The 27,337-nt window shown below is 44.8% G+C and overlaps 1 protein-coding gene across 1 annotated transcript; it reads right to left on the bottom strand.

Annotated features, from left to right (window-relative positions):
- Nucleotides 1-13,874: 13,874 nt before the first annotated feature.
- On the bottom strand, nucleotides 13,875-15,548 carry LOC132324271 (vitelline membrane outer layer protein 1-like). The gene is made up of 3 exons (XM_059840365.1): nucleotides 15,378-15,548; nucleotides 14,716-14,819; nucleotides 13,875-14,169 (listed from the first exon to the last, which is right to left on the bottom strand). The coding sequence occupies exons 1-3, from the start codon at nucleotides 15,546-15,548 to the stop codon at nucleotides 13,875-13,877; spliced, it is 570 nt and encodes a 189-aa protein (XP_059696348.1).
- Nucleotides 15,549-27,337: the final 11,789 nt, after the last annotated feature.

Genomic DNA, 27,337 nt, shown 5'->3' with positions numbered 1-27,337 from the left:
CCTCTGTATATCACTGACTCTCAGTTAGGTAGACTGGTACTGCCTGATCCTGGGGAGTCCTTGGAGACCTGTGCTGCTCCCTTTCCTAATGGCTGGGGTCCTGGAGAGAGGGTTTGTTTATTGGAGCTGGGCTGTGTGGTTATTGATTGCCTCCCCCTCATGAAAGGGGTCTGTTGGGCAAGAGGAGAGGTCTTGGGGAATAATCTAAGAACTATCACTCTCACCTTCTCAGGAACCGTGTTTCACATCTGGATCAGCTTATTAAGGATATTTACTAATGAAGCCCCAGTAAGGTGACACAGCAGCCAATTATTTTTTGCACTGAGTTTCCACTTGTTTAATGACTGACAGCAGGACCTTTTAAAACTGCAGGCCTGACAACTTTGTAATAATCAGTTATTTCAGTTTAGTCTTTAACAGCATGTTTAAATCCCAACCTGAATCCCCAAATATAATCACATTACAGACCAATTATTCTGCTCGCTGAGTCACTTTGTCAGTTTGACAGCATGCCTGGCAGAAAATTTCGAATCCTTTCAATTCTTTGATTAAATAAATGAATTAATTCAGAGTTTTATTTTGTTTGGAGATATGGAAGTCTGACTCTCCCACTGATTCACAGTCGCCATTTGAAGCTGGAGGGTTCTCTTTTGTGGTAAATGTAGTGAGTAGTCACAGTTCTGGGCAAAATCTTTGGTTTTGCCATGCTGTGGTGCAGATCCCTATTTGAAGGCCTACTCCCTGCTTTTTTGCTTGTATTGGCCAGAGGTTGACAGTATTTCACTCTAGCAGCCATGAATGGCCAATGAGACAGATAGTTGTGAAGACGGAGTAGATCCGTACAAAGGATGCCTTCCTGATGGATTATCATTTAAAATAAATATACAAAGAATATAAAGATGTGTAGAGAAAGTTTGGAGCTGGGAAAGAATCCTTTTGAATAAGCAGGTCTTCAATTTGGAAGTTAGCAAATATTCATAGTGTTTGACCTTCAGAATATTTGGTTGGCTTAGAAAAGTTGGGTATTGGCAGCCTGGAGTGAGAGAACTGTTAACAAAATCACACTATCATAGGTCTCTGATATATCCTTCTGCTCATTATAATGGGAAAGGAATAGTATTAGTTTTGGCATTTTGAAACTGTTTCTCAAATACCACAAACAAGTTATGATTTGGAATTTACAAATATTGCACTGCTATCTGCATGCTGCAGACCACATCAGCTGCTGTGCTGGCTGTTGCCCAGTCACATAATTAGGCCGTGCATGTCTTACAGCATTAACAAAAACCCCACCCAGAGCAGAGGAAAGTTCATGCTTTTCATTGCAGTGCTGCTAATGAGGAATGACCTGCAGAGAGATTAGAGCTGGGGCGGGGTTCCACTTCACAGTGTGCAGTCCCTGCTGGGCAGAGGTGGGCAGCACAGGGCAATGTTTGCTGGGAGGGATGATAATCCACTCAAAATTAGGAAAAGGAAAGATATTAGAGAGCCACCTAAGGGCATAACAGGAATGTGTAGGAATACAATCAGAAGGACTAAAATGTGAAGTGGATCCAGTGACTTTTAGGCTCATGAAAGACAAGGAGAGAGGTTTAACACCTACACTAAGAGGAAGGCAATGATACCACGGCATCATTGCTGAGTTAAGAAGATTCTCAAATAAATGATGGTGCGAAAGAAATATGAAGTAATTTTGGCTTTTAACTTTATAAAAAAGAAGAATTTGGACCAGACTCTAAACACAATCAAGTTTTCAAGGGGGAAAATAGTTGTCAGCAGTAAGGAAAGAAGACGTAGAACAAAATATCAGTAACTCACAGGTGTGTCAGTGTCTAAAAAATCAGCAAGAAACTATGTGGATGCTGTAGAATATTTGGGGAAACGTGATAATGATATTAATAAATATTTACAGATGCACTCAAATATGGTATGTGTAAAGTTGCCCAGATCTATATCCCATAGCTTTGTTCCTGTTCTCAAGGACTTTTGAGGGGGGTGGGGGAAAGAAGCAGCAAGTTTTCAAAGAGAATACATTTTTTTTTATGTTCTCTTCATGAGAATCTTCACACTTCCTTTAAAAGTTACCTTTCCATCTAAGCAAAGCTTTCAGTATTTCTACTTTGAGTTTTCTGTCATTATGTAGTCTAAATAAAATTCATCTTTGAAAAATTTCTTTCAGAGAGAGCTTCACTGCCAAGAAAGAGAGTATAATTTTCACTTTTCTCTTGGGAGTTTGTGCAGCAGAAAGGTTGTTTTGAAGTGCACGAAACCTGCTCTTTGTGCTGGGTAATTTTGCACCCTCCAGTGGCCGTGAAGCTTCTTTTTTAGTCCTGAATTCCCTGAAGTAGACAGAACACACTGCTTCAGGAAGCAAAATGTTCAGATTCTGAAAGCCATCTGTGTGCTTTTTTCCTATAATCAAATAATCCACAGCTGTTTCCAGAAGAATGTATTCCATTAACTCTGTGCTTTTATGAAAATTTTCTTCTTCTTTACACTGTACTCTACCACTGCTGGAGAAAAAAATGTAAATCCCCCATGTGACATTCTGTTTATGTTTAATAACTGCCATAGGCAGGCAGGAGTCCTGCAGCACTTTCTTGTCACCTTTGGCAAGTTTTGTAGTATCACAGAAAAATGGCCCTTGGGAATTAAAAATAATGAGCTGTGATTCCATGTCTGCATCTCTTCCTTCTGTTGGGACAAGCCTAGTGCTTGTCAGAGAGGAGAAAGTGCTGACACCGTTTGTGTATTCTTTCCAAGGCAGATATCAGCAAGGGGTAGCGAAGTTCTGAGTACCTCAGTGGTTATCCGGGTTGGTTCCCACTAAATCACAGACCTGCTTGATACTTTTGTCCATATGTGGAAAGAAATATCTTTCAGATGTCCATCGTATCCTCAGGGAAGAGACCCTGATATGTGACTGCAGAACTGTAGATGTATTTCGAGCAAGACCCCTTATCTGTCTTGAATTTAGTTTTTACATTGAACAATTTACCTTTTGTCCTCTGAGAAGCCACCAAAGGCAGTGCTACCCCTGCTGGCAGGTAATCCTTAGCCTTCAATTCTTCTGTAATGCATCAGAATTTGCTTGGAATTTCCTTCTGCAGTTTCACTGAGAAATGTTTCAAAAAGTGTAGGGTTTTTGCTACTCAGCAGTGAGATGCAATGAGCAGAATACATCTCGGCTTAAGTTTGGGGGCAGGGGGGTGATTTGCCACCAGTATGGGGAAGATATCTGAACTCCTGTTACAGTGAGTGTAGTGAGCAGAGCTGAGAGTGATTCAGTCCTCTCAGACTGGGTGGTGGTCTTGGGATGAGTCAGTGGACTCCAAGGCTGTCCTGTCCTGCCTGGCTCTCCATGGGCTGTGATGGGAGCTTGGACACCTGCCTCACACAGACACACCTGCATTGTAGAAACCCAAATCTAAGAAGGGTGGATTGTAGCCTGTGTTTTTATGTAGAAAATCACTGTCATTAATTTTTACTCTTATTTAGGAGTCATATCCTTTAGAATGTAACATCTCTCCTGGGAGTCTTGCAGCAGCCATCAGAACACTATTGAATTTTCTTGCTCTGAGATATTAGGCAAATTGTGTCTTATTAAAGGTGGGAAAGTTTAATATGTTTCACGAATTAAATGTTAGATGTTTGGTAATATATTTTAATGTTCTAATGAGGGATGGGGTATGCAGGGAGAACTGAGTGCTTCTCTGTCTAGTGCCACAGGATTTTAACTGAGGCCAGTCCCCCAGAAATGAGGGTAAGTTTTCATATAAACCAGTAGTTATAATTCAGAATTCAAAGGAATTGGACAAGGTCTCAGAGGACTTGCAGAAGAAAAATGTTTTTCTAAAAACAGACTAAAGAGAACCTGGGGACCTGCACTCTTTTAACCCATACCTTGGAACTGGGAAAAAAAGCAAGTAAACCTCTAACGGTTGATGTATATTGGTAAGAAAAAACAAACAAAAAGGATTTTGAAAATTCCTCAAGACTGTTTTTTGTTTGAATGGCCTACAGAGAAAGCAGTAGATATGGCACATTTAGAGTTTTTATGATTCTGTAACTCATGTGTGATGCTTCCATAATCAACCTAGTAGGAAAATGAAACCCTGGGAATGTTGGTACATTCCACTGTTCAATTCACATCTTTGGTCTCGTATAGCACTGCAACCCAGATGATCAGTGTGATGCTGTCAAATGTGGTTGTTAGGTTTAGGAAATATGGGTTTTATAGCTTTAGCGCAATCCTGAAAATGTGAAGAACAGCAAGGAGGTTAATTTGGCAGAATGGGAATTACTTTGAGTTTGTACTCAAATCCACAATCAAGATGAAGGACCTCTTAAAACCATTTTGCTCAAGATGAAATGAGGCATTGTAGCAACATGTGATGTTTCTGGAGTGTAGTTTTGCTGTCTTTCAGATAAAAATAAGATGGTAAAATAGCAGAGGTGATAGAAAATAATGAAGGATGTAGTTTGGACAGATGCAGTCAGATGCCTCTTCTTATTGTCTCCCTGCCCTTAAAGAAAAGAACATGATTTTTTTTTCCCTTTCCCCAGTCAAATTTAAACATGCCAGTTTCTGCTGGGTTCAAGTTCTCAAGTTCTTCCTGCACAAATGGTGGTACATATTCCCCCAGGTCACATCAGTAGCCTCTCCCTCTGACTGGATAAGCCCCAGTGTTTAATTTTTTGCTGATTTTTACGAACCATTTTATTTAATGATTTCAGTTGTTTGGAGTTCTTTTTGCTTTCCCTGGGACGGGCCCTTGAACAGGTGAGATCTTTTGCTTCACACCCTTGTGGATAACATGGCACTTTCAAGTCATCAGAAATCTCAGGGGCACAGTAGCTCTGGTCTCTGTACCCATTCTGAGCACAGCAAAGAAGAGGAGCTGCTGGTGTGGAGCTCTGAGCTCTTATGCTGACAGTGAACCTGTTATTTCAGATAGGATGTGTATCTTTGGAGGATCTGGTGTTCCTTGTGGCTCATGTTTCTGGACACACTGCAGGAGCATCAGGAAATGGAAATTTAGTAAAAGTAACATACAGCTATAAAGATCAAGAGTTTGATTACAGATTCATGACAGCTTACATTTGCAAAAAGCTCTCTCTTTTTTAAAAGTTATTGCTTGAGGGGCTGGGAAGAGTCCCTGGCTCCAGACTAAACAGCCCACAAAGTGACATCTGTCCTCCAAAGTTCCCCAAGCAAAGAGTAACACAGATATTTTCCTAAGCTAGAGAAGATTATATGATTGTTTTGTGGCTCTTGACTGCCACTGTGATTGCAATTGCAGCAGAAGAAGTATCCTCTATCCTTGTGTTTTGCTGTTTTGTTTTGTTTTTTTGGTTTTTTTTAAATAACTTTATTCTGGTGGAATGGCTCAAGATTTTAGGAATGATATGCAGTAGTATTTCTGACTTTGCTCATTCCTGGTAAGATCGATTTCAGTCCTCTAACTCAGTTTTCTGTTAGCATGATGAGTTGTCTAATAGCTATTTCTCTGCTGAAACAAAAGTTAGTTGAAGAACAGAGAAAATAATACACTATTTTATTTCTACTTGGGTCTCCAAGAGGATGAGACAAGAAATGCTGTGATTATACATCAAGAGCAGTTTCTGTCCCAAATACATCATAATCTATGGGAAAGGAAAGACTCTCAGCCTGTTACTGAGAGATGGGAAACTGAAGTCCAAAAAGATATCTTTTGCTCTTATGCTACAGCTGTGATTATGGATACTTGTATTCAAGATGATTGTTGTGTATTTTCAAGTCTTTCAGATTTGATCTGATGTGTACTTAACAACTTTGAACTACCTGTAACAAAAGCTTTATACCTCGGAATTATATTTCCTCCTTTGGTGAGAGAGAGACAATTGGAACTCAAGCTAACACAATTCAGTTAATATAAAACCACTTTAGTTGCTGATAAATGGACCAGTCAAAAACCTACAAACCTACTCAGACAGCCTTGAAGGCATCAGCCTCATCTTTGTCACTGATGGAGAGAGAAAACATGATTATTGCAAGTGTGTTCAGAATTTGAGGGGGATTTGGGGTTTATGTGAAGCTTATGGGATTTCAGAAGAGGTTTGTGGGATTATGTAAAACTTATTACAGGAAGTTTAAGGGAACGGAAGGGATCAGGGTAAATGGGTGAGAAGCACAAGGCAATGAGAAAGAGGGATAGAAATGGTTCAACACACTGAACCCTGTGTCTGCCCAGCATTCCTGTCCTATCTTTGTATTAAATCCTTTCCCCAAACCATTCTTTGTAATCTTCCTGGGCTGTTTGTGAGAACTGTGAGGTCCAAGTGTCAGCATCTGGAGAAAGACTGAGGAGGTCCAGTTGTCAGCATCTGTGTATGAGATACCTAAATGCCAGTAACTGGAAAAATCTGTGTCCTGCTTCCTAGGACTGCTAACAATAAAAGAAAAAAAGTTGTGTAAAGGTCGCGTCTCATTTCTGTGAGTTACGGAAAACATGCCCTCCTCAAACTCCCACAGCACCACATGTAATGACTCATTGCCTCTGTTTATTCCTTAATTACAAAGTTCCTATGTGGGGGTCTCAATTTTATGACAACACGTCTCACTGGCATGACTTTGATAATGACTCTGCTCCGTGGCATGTTTGAGCTCAAGCATGGAATTAGGCTGAGGGAAAAATGTTTCCAGTGGGGTTTCCAGTGATGGATGCCCCCACCATCCCCAGCTCCAGCACCTACTGACTCAGAGCTGAAGAGAAAATGACTAGAAAATTCAGAGGGAACTGCTGTACCTGCCAAGAAAGTGAAGCAAGACAACTGTAAGATTTAAGGGAGAAATCAGTGATTTATGTGGTGGTACGGGCTGAGCCACATAAAGAAAATGACCACTTCCAGGTTCATATTCCATCATTATGCACTTCCCACAGTGCTGCTCGACCCAGACTTGAAAATGATGCTGTATTACTCTGTAATTTGGAAGCTAGAAGGAATTGTAGTTATCCAGTTGACTGATGTCCAGCTTTTATCTGAAACTTGCTAATAAAATACCTTTGTTTTCCTGACTGCCTGGAGTTTGCTCATGCCTGCTCCTACCTGTGGCAGAGCCTTGATTAATGGCACTGGTGGTGAGAATGCTTCTGTGCTAGGAAGTCCTGCCAACATGAAGAGAAGCTAATCCCAAAAGAGAGACAGGGCACAAAGGGGGAAGCTGCTCTAGGCATGCTGGCAAAGTTGATCAGAGGGGACGAAGGAGGAACTCTGCTGGCCCTGAAAATATGCTGGGTGAGGTTGCTGAGGGTGCTTGGAGAAAGTACAAAAATGGTTTTTGAAAATAACAAGGAAAACAAAACATTGGAAGAGCAATTGAGAGAAGAAGCTTGGAGCAAATATTTTCCCTCTTATTTTCACCCCAATCAATATGAAAATTAGGAGAGACAAAAGTGTTTTCAAGAGGTCTGAGTCATCTCTTCTATTGTGGGGGAGAAGTATTCTGCAAAGTCCTCTCTCCTCTTCAGGGTGTGCTTCTGGGAGTCAGTCTGCCTAACTGAGGTGGCTTTAGGCCTTGCAGAAAAAATTGGAATTGCATTGCATCTACTTGCTGCCTTTGTACAAGCAGAAAGAAATGTGTTGGGGGTAGTTGCTGAGCTTGCAAGCACCCACTTTTGATGATTTTGGTTTCAAAGGTGGCATGTATTACCACTGAATAATTAAAGTTTATCCTAATTAATCTGGACCTAGAGATCAGAGTGTTTCTGAAATACATTTTCTCCATTAATTAGTGATTTTAACAGCACGGTTAGGTACAAAAAAGTCTGCATTTCCCTGGCAGGGGATTTGTTCTAGCTTCCTTTAATGTGTTTTTCTGAAAGAAAATCAAATCTGATTTTCTTTTTAAAAATCTTCATTTGGCCAATCATTCTTTGTGAAACTGTACTAAAAGAAGTTTCTTCAGATGCTTAAATTGAGGATACAGGAAGAAATAACTGAAACACATTCAACCTGAGGAGCTGGAGACGACTTTCTCACCAGCCTTTTAACCAAGCTGGTATGGGTTGCCCAACACATGGGCTGCAGCTCAGCAATAAAGATTTCCTGGCAAGTCCAAGGGCAATACTGGCTCTTGACTTGCTTCTTCTCTGCTGTCAGGACAACATCACTCAACAAGGACTTGTGCTTATTGATTAATTATGTTTTTCTATTGAGGAACTGTGCGAAGGAATGACTCAGGTTTTTGTAGCTGTTGGGCCTGACTAAAACTCTATCACTCGCTTTGTATGAAAATTAATGCTGGAGATGTATGACTGTAATGGCTGCTCTGCAGCCAATTTTGTGGTCTTTGTCTCTCTCTACCATTTTTAATCTTGTATTTTTTGAGGGATTTCCAACTCACTTACTGAAATTTGCATCAACTTAATGTTCAACCTTCAAGATGTTGCCTAATTTTCTTAGAAATATTATCCAGGTGTATAAAAAGATGCAGATTCCTTAGTCAAAGGCAGGTTCTCCTGAGACACAACATTTCTTCTCTCTGGCATTATCTGAGTTTGCATGAAAAGCCTTGGGGAAGGAGGCAAACCCTTTGTTTCAGTCTAGATGTCCTCTTCCTGTAGACCCCCCTATGTACAAAATAAGATTATGCTCGGCCCAAACAGCTTAAAGCCCAAAGAAAATGAGGCCCAAACTGATGAAAGAAGTTGGGGGAAACTGACATTTCTGGACAGCTGGACAAATGCTTCCTGCCCAGCTGTAGATCTTCAGTTGGACAGGGTGCTGGGCCATCTTGTCTACACCATGATTTTGCCAAGAAAGGTTGAACCAGGTGATCCTTCAGGTCCCTTTCCAACCTGGTATTCTGTGATTTTATGACTTTTTAGCCCAAGAAAATTACACTAGCAATGGAATGGTTTTATGTTCTTTCTCCCTGATGCAGTTACTGGGACATGGCATCTGAAACTGCTACAAGGAGTAGAAAGAAAGATCTGTAATAAAAGCATCAGTTTAGGTTTAAAATGGGTTCTGTACTGAAGTGGAAGACACAAAATGACACTAAGTACTTTTTAGACCTATTACCTTATTACAGATGACAGAGCTGCATTTAGATAAAGCTGTATAAGCAGACAAGCAATATTTAGAGAAGAAGGGCAATTGGGTTCTTAGAAAGTAGTTGTTTTTTGTCAGGCCATTGTGATGGAATGGCAAAAAATACATGCAATATAAAGACTCTGGTAAATGTAGTACAAGTGTACAAATACAAGACACAGATATTAGCAAGATGATGAAATTATTGCACCTCTTTGGTATCTTGTTCTTGTAAAACCAGATGTGAGACTTGAAAGCACCATGAGAACCACAAATGGTGCTCTTCATAGAATCAATTTTCTATTTTTTTTTTTAACTATAGTTGAAAATAATTCCAGAGAGAAGAAGAATGAGAGGTGATTTTTTTCCCTACTGTTAAGATACTCCCTGCAAACACTGTGGTGAAGCTGAGCAGAAGAAGGAAATCTCCAACACATCAGTAAGTGTTAGAAATTGTCTACCTGAGCTCATGGCTGAGGATGAATGCTATTTTTGCTAGAAAAATCAAAGAGAAGATATAAAATATCAAGGGTTAGAAAAGCAAAAAGGGAAAAACATCAGTACCAAAGACATGACGGCTGTCACTGGTTTGCATCAGTAGAGATTACAGCCCTTCTTTTACTAATGGACTTTCCAGAGGTAAAGAGTTACATCAATTTATCTTGAAATGACACTTGCCAAAGAGCATAGTGTCCATTATAACCTCATTTAATAAAATGCTAGGCCACCTAAATATGCTCTCTATCTGAATTATCCACTGGAAACATGTGCTTTAGCAATTCATTAACCTTCCTTCTAATTATGTGGGTTTAGGCAGCACTCTGCTATGGCCCTGGAGAACCACAGCACAAGAAATTTTGTTCTTTTGCTCAAAGTACATGTTTGTTACTGAAAGGGGGCACAGAAAGGTCAGAGGGATGTACCATTCCTTGGATTTACTGGAATTGTTACTTACTTGTTCAGAATTAGCCATTACTTCAGTGCAGATTTTATTACAGGTCAAAGACACACTTGTGGAAGCAAAAGCAAATCTCCTACTAAAATAAAAAATAAGAGATAAAATCAGATACAGTATTTCTGCTTCAAGGAAAATATAAATAAGTACTTCATTAAAGATGTTCTAGAGGAAATAAGCTGGCTTGGAAGAGTTCTGAACTTTAGGGACATTTGCTCAGTGTGGAGCCAAATTCAACCTCTGCAGTTTTTCTGAAGGGAATGTGATGGTCTCAGAGGAGGAGAATGCTGATAAGCACCAGAGATCTCCTAGGCTACAACATCTCATATGCAGTTTAGAGGGGAGCCCAACCCTTGCTGCTTTTGGGGAGGAAACACACTTCCCAGGAGAATTTTGGGGCTGACCTCTGTTACAGAGGTAGCTTGTTTGAAATGCTCAGTGCCTAGAGGTGGGTTCCTGATGTCTGACATGAACTTTTTTCAAAGCTTTAAATACTGCATTTTCCCAGGTTTAGTATTCATTATTTCAGCTGTGTCATGTGATAGCAATGTCCAAAGGCTGCTAATGCACCTGGGCAAACCTTGGAATGAGAATGGGCAAGATCCAAACCTTCTGTGTCTTCTTTCAGTGCTCTTGGGAGAAAGAACAGGAAGATTTCCAAAGTGTTTTGCATCCTGCTCTATTTCACTACTCACATTTATTCTTCCACTCCAGGAAGGGTCCTGCAGGTGTTGTGACTGGGGGACAGGACTGTGGCTTCTAAGAAGTGCACTGTCACCTCACTCAGCACGTGAAGAGGATGCTGGCTGATGTGTGTGCTTGAGTTGCAGCAAAGATTAGAGCATGGATCTTCCTCTGCTCCCTGGTTGCACAAATGCCAAATGTCACAGGAGCCCTGGTCCATTACTGTGGTTTTTGTGTATGAAGTCTGAATTTACCAGAGCAGACAGTAAAAGTGAGATGGAGCCCCTCTGATAGAACAGGGGCTATCAGCTGTCTGCTTAAGGATAACATGCCAGTATCATCACAGGAATGCTCCTATAGGGTGCATGTCTGAGCTGTGGAGAGACCCTCATGGTTTGTGTTTCACTCACTGGAGTGTAAATTACATCACTGCATTGCTTTACTACCTGCTCCCTTACCAAAGATTTTAGCTTCAGGATATCCCTGATGCAATTCTTTACTGTAGTGAAACTCCATTGACATTTCTCTGACTGAATCAATCCATACTGGACAAGTAACTGGGGCTTTCTGAGGAGGAAAGCTGTTATTTTGGGTAGAACAAGACCACCATCCGTCCCCTCATCCAACAAAATGTGTGCAAGGTGAGCCCTGGGAGTTATTTTATGGCTAGTCCTCCCTCCCCAGATGCTCAAACCCACCCATGTGTGAATCACTGGTGTTTCTTCATTCACAGCTGCTGCTGCACATCACCTGTGTCTTTGGAGGAAGTGAGGCTGTGAATACCTTTACATGCAATTTTGAGCACTGTGCATGTTCTGCCCAGTGCCTGGGGAAAAGTGGGTGCTGCTGGCTGTTTTTCACTCCAGATATGCAAACATGTATGTAGTGAGGGATGTGAGATTAAACACCTCAACCAGCTCTTGCTGACACATCAGGCTGAGTAATTGCACAAGAAGCGAGATGATTATGGAAGAGCCTTGGATTTCCATCTGGTATTCCATTCAGGTTTTCCTGAGAGAAGAGTGGTCACATGCACGGGAAGTGAGTGCTTCACATGAGCCTTGCCACTTTGTGGTGGGTGTGACAAACCCTGAGGTTCACTGCTGCAGACTAGTGACACACACAGTAGAACATCTGATATTAGTCAAATAATGAATTTGAAGGGGTAAAGGACAGGGATATCTCTTCCAGCATTTCACTGTTAGATATCCTCTGCCTGGGAAATGGGATGTTTATTATTCAAGAAGGTCTGCCAGGGCATTTGGATTCAGCCCAAGCAAATGTTTTTGTTATGATGGGGAGGGCTAAGACCTGAGTGGGAAGACCATGAAATGACTTTAAAGAGTAGTTTTCCTGCAGGAACCTCCCTGTTGACAGAAACTCTTTCATGTTTAATGCCATATAAAGTGCTGCATACGGCAACTTGCTTAAGTGAATGAATAATGAGTAATATGAAAGTGATATAATAGTGCAAAGATAACAGAAAAACCCTTGAGACATTCGTGACAAAAATACCATCTTTTTGTCTCAGTGTATTTCAAAGTGCCCTAGGGGAACCTTTTTTCCTGAAGCAAAGCTGAGTTATGCATTTTCCTGTTGTATCTAATTGTAGAGAGAGATTCCTGTAAAAAAGATTGAGCTGTCTCTGGAGTGCCTTTATCTCTTAAAATCGGAAGTCATCCATGAGGATGTGTGACCTTGTTGTCAGATCACAGTGTTCAGTGTTTCTCTTTGGATTTTAATCTGGTACTCTCCTGATATAAGAGGTGGCTCTGTGGGGCTTATCAGTTAGGTGTGGAACAAGGAAAGTGTGTGGAAACTGACCAAACTGGCAATAAAAATGTAACTGCTTGGACTTCCAAAAACTTGGCAGAAAGGGTTAAATGTACCTTTTGTAAGGCTCTTCCTGGCTGCATGCCAAGTGGCAAGAAATCCTTTTGGATGAATAAGGGCACAGGATGGTACAGTTAATGCTTCAGAAACCTCTGGAACATCTGGGATCCCAGCAGGGATTAAGCCTCAGCTCCAGTGGCACTGAGGACCATTCACAGTCTTACTAAGCAAGACTTTCTTATCAGAGAAAATACTGCAGCAAACAAATTTCAAATACATGATTATGGGCAAAGTCTATGACCTTTACAGAGCTGAGGATCTTCTCCTTCCCTCCTATGTCTTTCTCAGATTTCTGCATCGTCTTTGCACTCCTGGGACTGAAGAAAATGTTGAAATATTTGCAATTCTCTCTGGAACTCTCCTAATCCTCACTGTTTGTTCCTTTCCTCCCTGAGTCCCTCCTGCACATGTGCACCATAATGCTCTCCAACCAACCTGTTCCTGCATAATGCCCTGTGAGACCCGGGTTTGTGGCTAATCCCTGCCCCATACTTGTTATATCCTCACCCTCAAGGTATTGCCTACAGCCCCAGGAAGGGGCACAAAATATGAACTCCAGAGAAGAGCTGAGCAGGAGGTTTGGGTGCTGAAGGAAATGGTAGTGGCTTCAGGAAAAATACCTGTGCAATGGTACATTTCTGACTGTAATCCATGTGAAGTACTGCAGCCTTTGAAACAAAAATCCTCTGAGTGCCTCTTCTGCACGGGGCACCTGGAGATGTGCTGAGAAGGCTGGAAGGAGGGGCACGGAGTTGGGACCACAAGCTGCATGGTATATTTGAACTCATTTGTGGATGGATGGATGGATGGATGGATGGATGGATGGATGGATGGATGGGCGGATGGATGGGTGGATGGACAGATGGATGTCTGACAGTGATCCCTGAATATCCTAAGCATTATAATGGGAATAGGATGAAGAGTTCCCCTTCCCCTCCCTTGAAACCACAGTTTCTGTCAGGGCAGATGATCCCTCTTCTACTTCAATGTTCAGCCCTTATAGTCCCACCTCCTGCCTTACCAACAGGTGTGGGAATCCCCTGTGCTCCCTCACAGGAATTTTGTAGGTTATAAATTTGTTATGAAGCTTAACCACAATAATTACAAAGATCCTTCTTATGAAGTCAGATGGCTGTAGCCATGGGACCTGGCTACTCTTGACAAAATAAGACAGAAAGAAAAAGTACACTTCTCTTTGTGCAAGGACAGATTCAAGGTTTAATGCTGTGCAGCTTTGTAGGTGCTGGTATAGGGTGGGGAGTCAGGCTTACTCACAGCAGAACACTCTCATGTCATTGAGAGCTGTGTCATCCCACTTCCCCTGGGGTTTCTCCACCTTTGTTTGGAGCCCACAGATGGCCCCAGAGGTGCAGTTGCTGCTCCACGGGCCGAAGTGACCCCCGGAAAGTCCCCATCCCTCCAGGCCGGTCCCGTTGGAGCAGGCGAACCTGACATTGTTGACGGCCGTGTTGTCCCGCAGGTACTGCCACCTCTCCACGCGCAGCGAGAACGACACCAGCTTGTTGCTGGAGCAGAGCTGAGCCTCCGTCCAGTTCCCCCACCTGCCAGAGGGAAAAACAACTTATCAAGGCGTGTCCAGCCTCTGCAGTGCTGCAATCAACACCGTGACCCGCCCGGGGTCCTGGCAGTGCTGGGGCAAGGAATGTACATGGGGGTGGCAGGTTTCCAGGAGCACCTGCTTCACTCTCCTTCCCCATCATCCCCTGGATGCCCAGGACCCCCAGCTCCAGTCTGCCCTGTTTCTGCAGAACCCCTTGGCAATTTCAGGTGCTTGCTATGTCCCTGTTACTCAATGCACTTTCTAGAGTAAGCATTTGAGGAAAAGGAGAAAGTATAGCTTTAAGAACTGTAATTTCTGATCTTTCCTTCATTTTCCAAAGAACTATTCCTTTTCCTGGGACCAGACCTTTACCCCGAAACCTTCACACTTTGTGGCCAAGGGGAACTCACCCTCCTCCTCAAGAGGGATGTTGAGCCACCTTCACAGGGGGTGTGGCTGCCTACAGAGAAACCATTGCACTGTTTTCCCTTCCAGCTGCCCAGGAGCTGCTGCCCTGGAGGAGGATGAGGAAGCGAAGGCCGCTCACCAGCCCACGGAGGACTCGATGACTGTGCCGTCCGTGCAGTGCAGGCGGACGCCGTTCAGAGCCGTGTCATCACCAAACAGCCAAAATCCCTGGAAGGGCTGCACCTTGGAAGAGAGGAAGAAAAAGGGAGAGGTCACCCTTTCAGAAGAGGTGATGAGGGATGGCAGGAGGCTTTGGGGACAGAGCAAGAACATTAGTGCAGCTGAGCAGGGCTGTGAGGCAGCCCTGTGGCATTTCTCAGGAAGCCCATTTTGCTGTTGCCCACCTCTGTTTTTCTCCAAGCGGTGGAGCAGGTGCTCTGGAAACAGGAATGCTTGGTGGCTGCTGTCCCAGGCCATGCCCACCCTCCCACCGTGTGCTGTGATACCCAGAGCTGGCGTGCTGGCAGGCGGCACTTGCCCCTGGGAGCAGGCTCCGCGGTGCCAACCTCAGGAATTTTCTTACCCACGAGACCACTCTGCTAAGGAATCACCTACTGGCAGGAGCCTGGAGAGATTCTCTGTGCTAGAAATCACTTGCTGAGAAGCCTGCAGGCTGCAGATACAGCACGAACTGCTGTGATGGGGCAAAGCGCAGTGGCCAGCCTCGCTGCTATCAGAACAAAGTAACATTGTCTCACAGCAGGTTTTGTCTCCCACGCTGAAGAAGAAGTCAAAGCTTACCTTCAATGCAAATCCCTTTGCGTAGCCTCTGGGGCAGAATTGCTTGTGCCCCCAGGAGCCCCAGGGACCCCCATTTGGCACCGTGAGGACAGACCCATACTGCCGTGCCCCTGTGCCCTGGAGGCAGCAGGAGCCCAGCAGGCAGAGGGTGGCTGGGATGAGCAGCTGCATTGCAGGGAACCAGCTCAGCTCCCTGCCTCTCTACATGGAGGGCTTGGCACAGGGGAATTTATTGGACAGGAGAGTGGGTGGGAGTCCTGGGGAGTGTCAGCAAAGCTCCCAGGGAGTGCTCCTTGCTGCTATGCTCTGCTCCTGCTGCCTGCCTGCCCTCTCTGGGGAGGCCTCTGGGCTGCGCCGGCTGGGGGACTCGCAGGGCTCTGAGAACTTGAGGATGCAAAGGAAGGAAAGTTGTGCCAGGCTTCAATTACCGAAGAATGGAAAGGCCTGCTTCTGTAAGAGCCACTTAGTGCAGGTGAAGGAGGAATGCTGCCCCTTGGGTAGAATTGTAAAGGTCCTCAGGTACTGACAGCACCCAACTGGAGGCAAAGAAGACAGAGATGTCTTCCTGTGTTATTGCCTCTCATGGGCAGCAGGAGCACCTCAGAAAGAAAAAAACCACAAATGAAGGGCTGTGTGATCAGGGTCCTGCCCAGGAGAATGGGTAGCTCATGGATATTTTGCCACTCCTGATGGCATAGGATTTTCTAAGCTGGAGGTGTTGACTGGATTTCTTCATAAGAGTGGCTGCATGCACAAGCAAGAGCAGTGGGCTGTTGCCAGGTTCTGTGTCCAGTGAAGAGCTGTGAATAAGTGATATTATCAGCCCTCTCCAGTAACCATGTTGGCTGCATGAGAAGGCTTTTGGGATATGTGGAAAGTTAGGGTTGAGCAGCGTCAGAGACACCTACAACTGTACAGGAATCCTAAAGAAAGCAGTGAAGAGGATCTAGGTGGAGAAGGAAACTCCAAGATGACTGACCAAAAAAAAAAAAAAAATAGAGATGTTTTACAGTTTGTAGTTATATTCACAGAGCTGAATCTTTCTCTGTTTGAGTCCCACTTATTGACAGGGTGTGTTTTCTCTGTCTTCTGCTTTCACACATCTTCTCCTGTTTCCTCTCTAGCAGTCTGAGCTCCAGCCCCAGCAGTCCTGCCACTGCAGGTGGCAGAAGGGAGATCCTGGTTGCAAAAAGACCCTGCTAAGCTGATTTTTTGTTGTTCCTTTTGGCTGTGTGGGGAGGAGGCAGCCGAGACAGTGACACTGGGTCGGTGGTTCTGGGATATTGCAGCAGGAAGCAGTGGGAACTATTCACACAAGTAATTAACTGCCTGTGGGAGAAAGTGAACACTGGCTGCATTTCTATAACTTCACGGTGGGGAGCAAGAAAACAAACAAGGAACTTATCTCAGCTTTATATTTCCTCTCCTGTCTCTCATTAATTTTTAACTCTTCCAGAGTGATGAATCTTCGTGGGTCAAAGAACTTTCCCTTCCCTCCTCTCTCCCCCATTCCCTACAGAAAACTTTCCCAGCTCTAGGAGGAAGGAATGGACTGAAATAAAAATGAGGGGATCAGTATCAGCAGCTGAATTTGTGCTGCTGGAGTACAGGGCCAATGAGTACTTTTGGGTAGACCTGCTGATACACTGGAGTTCCCTGAGCATCCAGTGATGCCTCTGACATCCCTGCTAATTAATATTTTATCATCTGGGGAAGCTCTTGCTCTTCACACACTGCTTCTTTCTCAGTTAACCTGCAGGTTTCTAGTCAGGCAGGAAAAGTACCAGCTTGCAAGGCTAGGATGGGTGGATTTTTAATTATGTAACTTTGGAAAGCTGGAGTTTGAATTCAGAGAGTCTGGCAACTTCTCTGCTGGTAAGCTACGGCAGCTAGTGGTAGAGTCATATGTGACATGTCCTTGTTTCTTTCAATCAAGCTATTGGAAGGCCAGGATAGCTTTAGACTCAGCAACTGAAGACATGATGGCCAGTGCAGAGTGAAGATCCATTCTGTAATTTTGCAAGCATATAAACCAAAAGGAAGTATCTTTTTTTAATTTTTTTTTTGACAACTTAAGTCCTCCACCCTATGGCAGGAAAAGAACAGAGTTATATGAAGACAAAATCGTTTGAAAACAGTGCAGGCACTCAAAAGAATCAGAAATCAACAGAACAGTAATCACACAGTCAAAACATCAAGATCAAAGAATGAAGTGCTTCCAGTAGCCTTATTGACATTGCATGTACACATTTACATTACCGTAGATAGAGAAGCACAGGTTAGGTGAATCCCCCTTTCCCTAGGGCAGAAGGTATTTTGTCATTTACTGTCCATTTATAGGATGATGGGGCTCTCCAGGAGCTGTGTTCTCAGCTAGCCTTCTCTAGCAACATAAACATTCTTAGATGGTGGTGAGAAACAGCCATTTTACATTGTGTGTGGGCTGAAAACATTCTTGCAATGGCCTTTGTAATGTCATTGGAGATAAAACCAGTTAAACTCTTCCCACATCTATAAACTAAAGATAGTTCTTTGATGAAAGACCTAGTACCAAGAATTCTTCAGTGCTGCCAAGGGCATCAGTCAGCCTTTGAAGCTGACTGACACTGTACTCCTGTGGCTGTCATGTCAGTTTACAAACAGATGCAGTGCCTCAAAAGGTCTTTGCTCCCCGTGGCCCTCCATGGGCTGCAGGTGCACGGCTGCTTCACCACGGGCTGCAGCTCAGGCTGCAGGGGAATCTCAGCTCCAGTGTCTGGAGCTCCTCCTGCCCCTCCTCTGCACTGACCTCCGTGTCAGCAGGGCTGTTTCTCTCACATATTCTTACTCCTCTCCCCAGCTGCTGTGCAGGATTTTTACCCTTCCTTGGTTATGTTTTAGAGAGGTGCCACCAGCATCGCTGATGGGCTCAGCTCTGGTGAATATGTCCTAGGGCTGGCTGGCATTGGCTCTGTCTGACATGGGTGCAGCCACTGGCATCTTCTCACAGAAGCCACCCCTGTGGTTTCCCAACAAAGACATTCAGCACAGATTGGCAGATCCCACTGCAGTATCTAAGCTGGAATAAGAGGCACGCAGTTACTTGTTAGTACTTGTAGTTACGCCACATTTCTCTTCACAGAGAAAAGCAAGGCACAATTCTTCCAAGAATATTTCTGGGTTTCACATTCTCTGAACCTCAGAGAAAGAAAACACAGCTCTTACCTCATTTGCTGTGCCTGTGTTTGTGCAAAAGTAGCCTGCAACATGGAGATTGTTTACCCCAAGTGATGGTCTTTTGTTTCCTTGGCCTGTCAGGGCCAGGTGTGTGTGTGGGTCTGTCAGGACTGTCAGCTGACAGTCTCGGGATTCTGTGCAGTTGTGTGCAGAGTTGAGTGCTTGGCAGATTCAGTTTAGATGTAACATAATATAATGTAATATAGTATAGAATTATATAGTATAACAGAGTAATTAATGATCCTTCTGGTAAGATGGAGTCTTCCTCATCATTCCTCCCTGCCACGGGGGTCATCCTGTTTCTATAGTTACTCCCATCACCTTTGGAGCAAAATTTTAAAATTGACCTCATGTTTGCTCTGTTTAACTTTCCAGTAATTTTAAATGACACATCCATCACTGCAGTGATCTCAGCTCTTCCAGTTTAGAGACATAGATCTCCTGAGTACTTATTATCAGTCTTAGTCATTCATTGCTATTCACTCTGTGACTTCTTAAATCTTTCTTCTGAAGTAATTTTGATTTCCACCTAATCTTTCTTAAGAATCCTAACCCCCGAGAATGGCTGGAGCCATTTGAACACAAAGTTTCTTCCACTAGGAGCACTGAGCAAATAAATAATTTTAAAATTGCCATATCTGCTGTGATGTTTTATAATATCAGCTGGCCCTACAGATTTTCTGACAAGGTCTTGAATCTTTGATGTGAAGAAACATTAATAGCATTTATTCCCTTTGCCATTTGTTCCTCGAAGTGCTTTGTCTGCCATTTTTTCACATCCAATCTACCACCAGGTATGTTAATTCTATTATTTCCATCTGGCTGCAGTATTAGCACTCACTGTCTCCTGCAGCCTCATTTACCTTAAGGTATAACACTGACAATTTTCTTTTACCCTTTCCCAAGTAAAAGTTAATTACTTGTGTTTCCTGGTCCTGTGCTTCCAGCACCACAACCCTCAGGCTGCTCCTGCTGTCAGTCAGTCTACAAACCCATGGGTTTCCTTCGAAGGCTGCCTTTGGGTGGGAAGAATGGAGAAGGATCCTGTGCAGGGTCTGTATCTGTGGTTTTTCAGTGAGCAAGGGGAACAGAGAGCCAGGAGCTACTCTGAACACTCCTGAGGACCTGGAAACAGAGACCTACAGCACTGAGATACAGAGAGAGATGGGCATCCTGCACCTCTGACGTGGTGAAGTGTCCCACAGCCAGCCTGGAGAGATTACCAGGAGAGTTTTCCTGAAGATCTGAAGAGAGGATGTGGGGGTGTGCAAAAGTGAATTAAAATTTACTGAGAATTAAGTGCTTCTCTTTGTGTATGAAGTCTGCCAAGAAATTCCTTCCAGGTGGTGAGCCCTGGGAACTTTGTCACTGGCAAAGTTTTGTTGGTATTTCATTCCAAGCAAAGCCGTAGCTATCCTGGCATGATGTACTGCTGCCAGCTTTTGCTCACTTTGAAGACCGAAAATAAACAAATTTGACAAAAGAATTATTTTTTGTGGGGAAAAATGTCTTCAAAACTTGACTGGATGTGACCTTCAGAATCTTTATCTTCCTTTTAAGTTGTCCCTCCTTTGAGCAGGACGCCCAGGTTCTGTGGAAAAGCCATGTCTGCTGAGATGTTTGGGACTGAACTGGTGTAAAACTAGATATATGGCAGTGTTACTGCCATAACTGTGACAGCAACATTCTTCTCTGGACTTGTCCTCTGAGTTAATTCAGAACACATTTCTTGCCTGATTTATGCTCTTCCTCACAGTTTACACAGTCACTTCTCTACTTTAATCAATTTCCAGACATTATCTCATCCCTTCTCTTTCCTAAACCACACAGATTTATCCTTTTGAGCTCTTCCTTTGCATTTCCTTCTGGTATTTTCTGTGTTGTCTGGGAGCTTTGGATATTTGAATAGTTAAATCCCCATTACTCTTGTCTTCAAAGTCTCAAAATTCTTCTTTAATAACATCCCTCCAGTCTAAAACCCGAGTTTCAGATATTCTTGTAGCTGTTACACTCCAAGGGCCCATTTGCTGATTGCAAGCAGAGGGGAAGAAAAAAACCCAGAGCCCCTCATAAGAAAAATACCCCAATCACAAATGAATTCTCCTTGTGAGATAGGATATTGAAAGTACAAGGGCAGAAGGTAGATCATGGAAAAGGAGAGAAGTTCTTTACTGTCATTGCAAATCCCTTGGTAGCAGCAAGGAGGAGCAGCCCCTTTGGAGCCTCCATGGGCACAGCAGGGACAGGGCTGTGCTGCTGGGCTCCATTCTCCTGAGCACCCAGGAACAGAGCCAGAAGAAGGTTTGCACATGAACAGCTCATCTCCAGCCCACGGAAAGAGCAGTCACTGGGTAGCTCCTGGCTTTGGGAATGAGAGAATTTCTACTGCAGCACCACAGGGTGGTTCAGCCCCTGTGGTGACTGCTGCTGTCTGCTCCTGTGTCATCTGGGTGGCTGTCAGGTTGGGGACAGCCACTGCCCAGTGCAGCAGCGGGACAGGAAAGCTGGCAGTGGTTGCTGAGGCCTGGGAGAGTTGGGCAGCTCTTTTCAGTTGATAGGAGAGACAGACAGACTGGTCCTAAGTTACATCCTCAGCTGGCCAAGCAAAGGTGCAGCCAGAGAGCTTTTCTTGTTTTATGGCCCTGTTTATGGTCCTGTGGCTTCTGTCTTTTGACCCCTGCCTTCAGCAGTGTCCTGCTTTGGTGCTCCCCCCAGGCTCATTGATTATCTTTGCCCCAGGCACTGCATGCACCAACCTCTTCCAGCTTTCAGCTCCTCTCTGGGACACGCTGGCACAGGGGGGGTGATCTTGATTTGGTGCTGTGTGACACACCCACAGCACAGGGACACACATTTGTGACTTGCTATGGCTCTGACTGCAAAATGAAGCAGACGACATGCACTATGTGTTACCTTTCAACCCCCTGAGATGGGGAACAAGTAATAATCTGAGTTTAGCTCTGTTTCCTCCTCTCTCTTGCCTGCCCAAATCCAATTTCCACAGAAAAGTTTTGTGAGGAATGAGCAGGGTGGCCTCTGGGAAGAAATTCACAAGCAGGGAAATGCCAGGCCAGGCCATTATTAATGGTGGTCTCTAAAATAAATAACAAGCTTATTAACTTTGCAGGCCATGGCAAGCTGGAATAGGCTGCAAGTACTTAGGAAGACACAGCTTGAGCTTGACAAATGGCCTTGTCAAATTGGAGAAATAGTTTGAGAAAAATAGGATGCAATTTTCTTCTAGGGACAAGGGTGAGCTCCCACCTTCTGCAGAAATAAGCAGCTGCATGAATTAAAATACCTGCATTGACATCACTCTGCAGAGAGTCTGGGGGTCATGAAGGATCAAAGGCAATGCATGAGTCAGCGGGATCAGGTGGTCTCCATGCTGAGAAGTGTGAACCAAATTACAGCCTATGAGACAAATGGAGTGAGTTTTCTTCTCGGCAAGTGTGAGCCCCCAGCGGGGCTCCTCTGCTCCACTGAGGGCCCTGAACTTCCAGCAGGACATGGCCTGGCTGGATAGAGTCCAACAAAAAGCAACAAAACCCATCAGTAGTCTGGCAAACCTGATCTGTGCATAACGAGCATGAGAGCTGGGACTGTGTAACTGGGCTGTGGGAGGACAGGGGAGAGGGATTCCTGGGAATAGCCCTTCAGTCAGGGGTCTGCAGCCACGGCTGCCCTGGGAGCATGAGGGAAGGACAGCGCAGGGAGCTCAGGGGAGAAAGTCTCCCCCAGGTTTTTCTGTCTTCTCCCTCAGTGGGCTCCCTCCATGCCATGTAGAGCCAGGCTGGATGGCAGCTGTAAGGAGCCAAGGCGGGAGGCTGGGGGCTGTGCAGGGACTCCTGTTCCAGGGGGAGGTGCAGGGAGTAGGCATTGCTCCAAGGACTTAGAAACCCTATCACAGTGGGACTGCAGACACCTGGGGTCTACAGGGAGCTTAACAAGTGCACTGCAAACAGCTCACAGCTGCTGTGGGAGAGGGACAGCACAAGAGCCTGCAACAGTGCAGAACACTGCTGTACAGTGGAAGGGAACGGACTGGATTCTGTCTGTCTGAGACAAGGACTAATGGATGAGTACTGCAGCAGGCTAAGGTTGGCCAAGGAGTATCCTTAACAACAATAATTAAGCCTAGGGAGGCTGCAAGATTATCCCTGGAGGATTTTTTGGGAAAGTTTGAGCAGAAATGCATCAGTGGTGCCTAGTGTGCAGTGATTGCTTTGGAGTAGGAATGCTCCAGAAGACCTCCTGAGCATCTTTCCAGACCAGTTCACTCCAATCAAACCACTAATTCTGCAAGCCAAGAGCCCATCCTGACCCTCAGCTGATGAGCTGTGGCAGAGCCCCCAGGAGCTGCTCTCTGCTCTGGAGACTCTCTGGGCACATAGCTTGTCCTGGGGCTGGTGGGCCCCCAGTGGGAACAGCCTCCTGGGGAACAGTGCAGCTCTCATGGGCATGGCCCATTGCACGCCACAGGGATGCTGCAGCCACGGCGCTCGGCTGAGGCATTCGCTGCTGCAGGTGAGAGGGAAGGCACAGGGGTGGGAGGGGGATGCCAGTTCTCCCCCTCAGCCATGCAGGATCATGTCACACTTGCCTGTAGGCTTGCTGGGAACAGCTTTCCCTGGAGCCTTGCTCAGGTGCTTGCCTCTGCACCACTCGAGTGCTCCCAGGCACCCAAGCCTCCGTCGGTGCCTCAGAGAGGGGAGTGTGAAATGTCAAGTGACAGGAGTCTGCAGGAGCTTCACACCGAAGGCTGCTACCAGAAACATCGTTACAAAGTGTTTGTTTTCTCTGTATTTCCAGGATAAAATTGGGAAAACATCGAGAAACAAGCGAAAGCAGTGGAACAGCTGGGATCTGTTTACACAAAATTGTTAAAGGAGAATGTAAGTAACCAGGGCCACATATACATTACAGCATATGCTGGGTTTATTAGATCAAGTATATGAAAATATCTGTAAATCACTTATTATTTTATGTGTTATGTTTTACTGTGAGTGGAAGTCCATCCTGAATTTCCCATCCCCTCTGCAACTGGCCAGCAGACTGGAAGTCCTAAATAATCTTCAACCTTTATTATTACAAGCTGGACTAGAGTTGCAGATAAGAAACTGGGATGTCAAATTCCTGCTGCCTGGGAAGTCCTTTTCCTGACCAGCAATGTGAGCCTAGTAAAGGGTAAATATCCCCCAAGCAGCACTGAAGAAAACAAAGAAATAAATCCTGCCTAGCACTGACATAAAAGGAATACCATGGAGCCAATTTTCTGGGCTACTTGTCACTTTCCTCCAGCTATAGCGTTGTTCATGGAGCTGGGTGAGTGAGCCTGCCTGAGCACTGGCACAGGTCTGGCTTGGGTTGTGGTTAGGAAATACCCCCTCAGACTGGCACTAGCTCTTTTTTAATGAAGGGATGGGGAGGTGAAAGGACATTTGTGGGTCAAACAGGGAAAAGGAGAGTAGAAACAGTGGTTTACCTGAGTAAACTCTCTCTCTCAAAAAACCCAGACCTAAAAAACCAATCCCATTTGAGCTTCTCTGCTACTGCCAGGCAAGGACCACCTACTTAAGTGAGTGATTCAGGGAACAGGACTTCCACTGTGTGCTTTGGGATATGTTCACTTTTTTGCAACAGTTTTGTGGGACCAGAAAACCTCTCCAGTCTGCGTCCCCCTGGTGCAGCAGCAGTGAAAACCTGATGTGGTGGAGCAGGGACAGCAGATTTTCAATGCCCCAGCAGCAGCCAGAGCCCTTACAGCAGCTGAGACTCATCAACACTGCTCTCCTCTGCAGAGGTGGAGTGTATTCCACTTGGGACTTGTTGGGGTCTTGGAGCTGAACTTTGCTGTGCTGATAAGGAGATTTGAGCCATCCCTGGTTTGTTTTGTCAAGGCATGTTCATTTCCTGACATGTCTAAGAAGGTATTTTCACTGGCTAGCATTTGAATTCTGTGTTACCTCCAGGTGATGCTCAAGTGGAGACACCATGGTTGGTGTGGTTTCAATGCCAATCCACAAAGTTGACTGTTTTCTGAGTATTTCTTTCTCATCCAGGCTTTAAAGCTGAAGTCCTGGATCTTGTCTTCTGCCTTGCCCTTGTCTCCCCTCTCATTGGCTTGTCTCCTGGCTACAGCAGAGTGTTCATTTCTTGCAGCAACACAGACCATAACAGCTCCCAGCATCATGGGAGGGAAGAACCCAGCTTGATTTACATTAATTTATGCACGAAGGCTTCCTTTTGTCTGAGGTACTTTTAGCTAAATAGATCCCTCACTGGCCAGAGCCAAGGTCTAATTGCTCGGTAAAATTGTGCAGATGTGGCCACAGAAGAGACTCATGCTGTTAATAGAGTGTTTTTCCACACAGACTTGACCCAGTTTGGAGAGAAAATTGTGGTGGTATTTTTTAAAAATTTTTTTTTTCTTTTTTAATTTTTGTAACTGCATCTCATGTAGGGATATAGTTAAAATAAAAAAGACATCAGCCTCACTGGTGAAGCTACTGTGGCCAAGCTGGTTGGACCTGAATTTCAAGAAACTCCTGGGCTTTGCTCTTCTATACCTGACTGTGGGTGGAAAAGGGACAAAATGACTGAAGCATTGAGGAAATTCCCCAGAGCAGGTGTTACTCAAGTGAAGTGTGCAGATACCATTTGTAGTGTTCAAAGCCCTTCAAAGACTGAGTGCAGTCCTACTTAGAGGAAAAGGTAAAGATGAGGGAAACAGAGGCTGACCTCTAGGGCATTTTTGTGAAAGATTTTCTTGAGAAATGTCCGTAAATTTTCAAGAAAGGGAATGAATCCATATTCCAGCTGCATAAAATTACTTAAAAACTGGATATTCTGAGGGAAACCTAGGTATGAGATATTTTTTGGCATGTAGCCTAGGAACTGTGAACTGCTGCAGTCACTGCAGGTGGTGGTACAGTGGTAAGTCATGTTCTGGGATCAAGGAGGGTTTTCAGAGGGATTAAAGATGCGAGTAGCTGGCATAAAACACTACTGGCAGCAAAGAAGGCTTTTACCTGTTGTACAAATCCAGTGCATCCACTAAAGTGATAGTGGGGATTCCCCCCGGTTGCCCAAGGGTCTCGACCTTGGGAGCAGGCATGCCAAAAATGTGCTTTGTGCTCCTGCTCCCTGGAAGCAACAGGAGAAAAGGAGACCAAGCCCCTGGGTGTGCTCTGGCCTGGTGGCAGCACAGCCATTGCTCCTTGACAGAGCTGAGCAGGTCTGCAGTGACCTGTCCTGGCTGTCACTGACCCCGGGCTCTGCAAGGGTGGGCAGCTTCAGAGCAGCATTTTCTATCAGCAGCTTCCCTCTGCTCCCTCCACTGCCTGGCAGCCCTAATGAGGAGCCCTATGGAGGGCTTCCAGCTGTTCTGAAGAGAGGGGTGGAACCTGGGGTAACCCCAAATGAACAGAGGATTAAGTACTTGGTGAACAAAATCTTCTGCCAAGGAATGCTCCTGTGCCTGTGAAACCTGGAGTGTTGCACGCAGGCAGCTCCTAGAGGCAAGGCAAGCACAGTTTCCCTGCAAGCAGTGTATAGCTGCATTTTCCTCCTCTGGAGGAAATAAAATGTCACAAAGTTTTATCTGAGCTCAAAACAAAAGTGCCCATAGCATAGCAAATAGCAGAGAGGGGGAGATTTTTCATCAAGGCACTCACTTTTTTCCCCCTGAAATAAGAAAGCAAGCAAGAGCCCTAGAGAGAAGCTGAAGGAGCAGGAGTGTTTGCTCAGGCAGTGGCACACTAGCAGCCAGGGACACCCAGACCTGCTCTTTGAGGGCACCCCACACAAACCTGAAGTAGTGAAGAGAACCACTGAGAAAGGGCTTTGGCCTGCAGGTGATGCCATAAAAAGAGTAAAAAGAAGCTCTCTGCTTTCTCCTCTCCTTCTGCTATTTCTTAGGTCCTTCCTCAAGGGGGCAGGGACCACCCTGCAGGCACTCTGGTGTTCCCTCAGCCCTTGTGCTCAACGAGAGGGTCTCTCCCCTGTCCAGTATGTTATGGGGGGTGAACTCTGGGAGAAGAGATGGACACATGCCAAAACCAGCACGCCTGGCAAGTGAATTTAGGCAGACTCTTTGGAGCAGTGAGATAATGAAGCAGAGCCCAGCATGGCCATGATGAGTCTTCCAAAAGAAGGAGCTCTTGTGGCTGTCTGAAAACCTGCCTGTGGCAGCAAAGAGAAAGAAAGAGTTGGGTGGGCTTCCTGTAGGAGACCTGCTTGTGGGCAAGGCCCTGTACAGATCAGCTGCAGTGGCAGCCTTTGGTGGGGACCAAACAATATTAAACTTGCTAAAGAATTTAACCCTTTCCTATCACACGCATATAAATTTACAAACACGAATTAAAATGAGGTGTCATTGCATGCACCTATGCTCTCTGTGAGAAGTTCTCAGGACAGGTGATTTTCAGGCTGGTCAGCCAGCCAATAGAAGCCTGAGTCTCCAATGGCCTGGGCCAGCTCTTACTGGTCAAATTATGTAAGTTAGATAATTATGTAACTTAACGCATATTTCCATTCTAATTTTATAATTATTTATACTTTGAGGCCTGTAGTATAAATAATTATACTATAATTATTTATACTACAGGCCAGCTGTAGGATACCACAGTGCCACCACGGTGCCTAAACTTGTGCTGTGTGCTTGTCTGTTCAACTTCAGGTTCAGGCCTTTCTTAGAAGGAGACTTTTGCAATATTGTAAAACGTCAAAATTTCAGCAACAGG

The sequence above is a fragment of the Haemorhous mexicanus genome, chromosome 2 (assembly GCF_027477595.1).
Source record: "Haemorhous mexicanus isolate bHaeMex1 chromosome 2, bHaeMex1.pri, whole genome shotgun sequence".
NCBI lineage: Eukaryota > Metazoa > Chordata > Aves > Passeriformes > Fringillidae > Haemorhous > Haemorhous mexicanus.
The sequence above is the reverse complement of the archived record's forward strand: the minus strand, read 5'-3'. Positions and strand labels throughout refer to the sequence as shown.

Excerpts from the sequence above, each read along its gene's own strand:
- LOC132324271 (XM_059840365.1), bottom strand. The coding sequence starts at position 15,548 with ATGCAGCTGCTCATCCCAGCCACCCTCTGCCTGCTGGGCTCCTGCTGC. Across the intron at positions 14,820-15,377 it reads CAAAGGGATTTGCATTGAAG|GTGCAGCCCTTCCAGGGATT; the intron begins GTAAGCTTTGAC and ends CTCTCTTCCAAG. Across the intron at positions 14,170-14,715 it reads ATCGAGTCCTCCGTGGGCTG|GTGGGGGAACTGGACGGAGG; the intron begins GTGAGCGGCCTT and ends TCCCTCTGGCAG.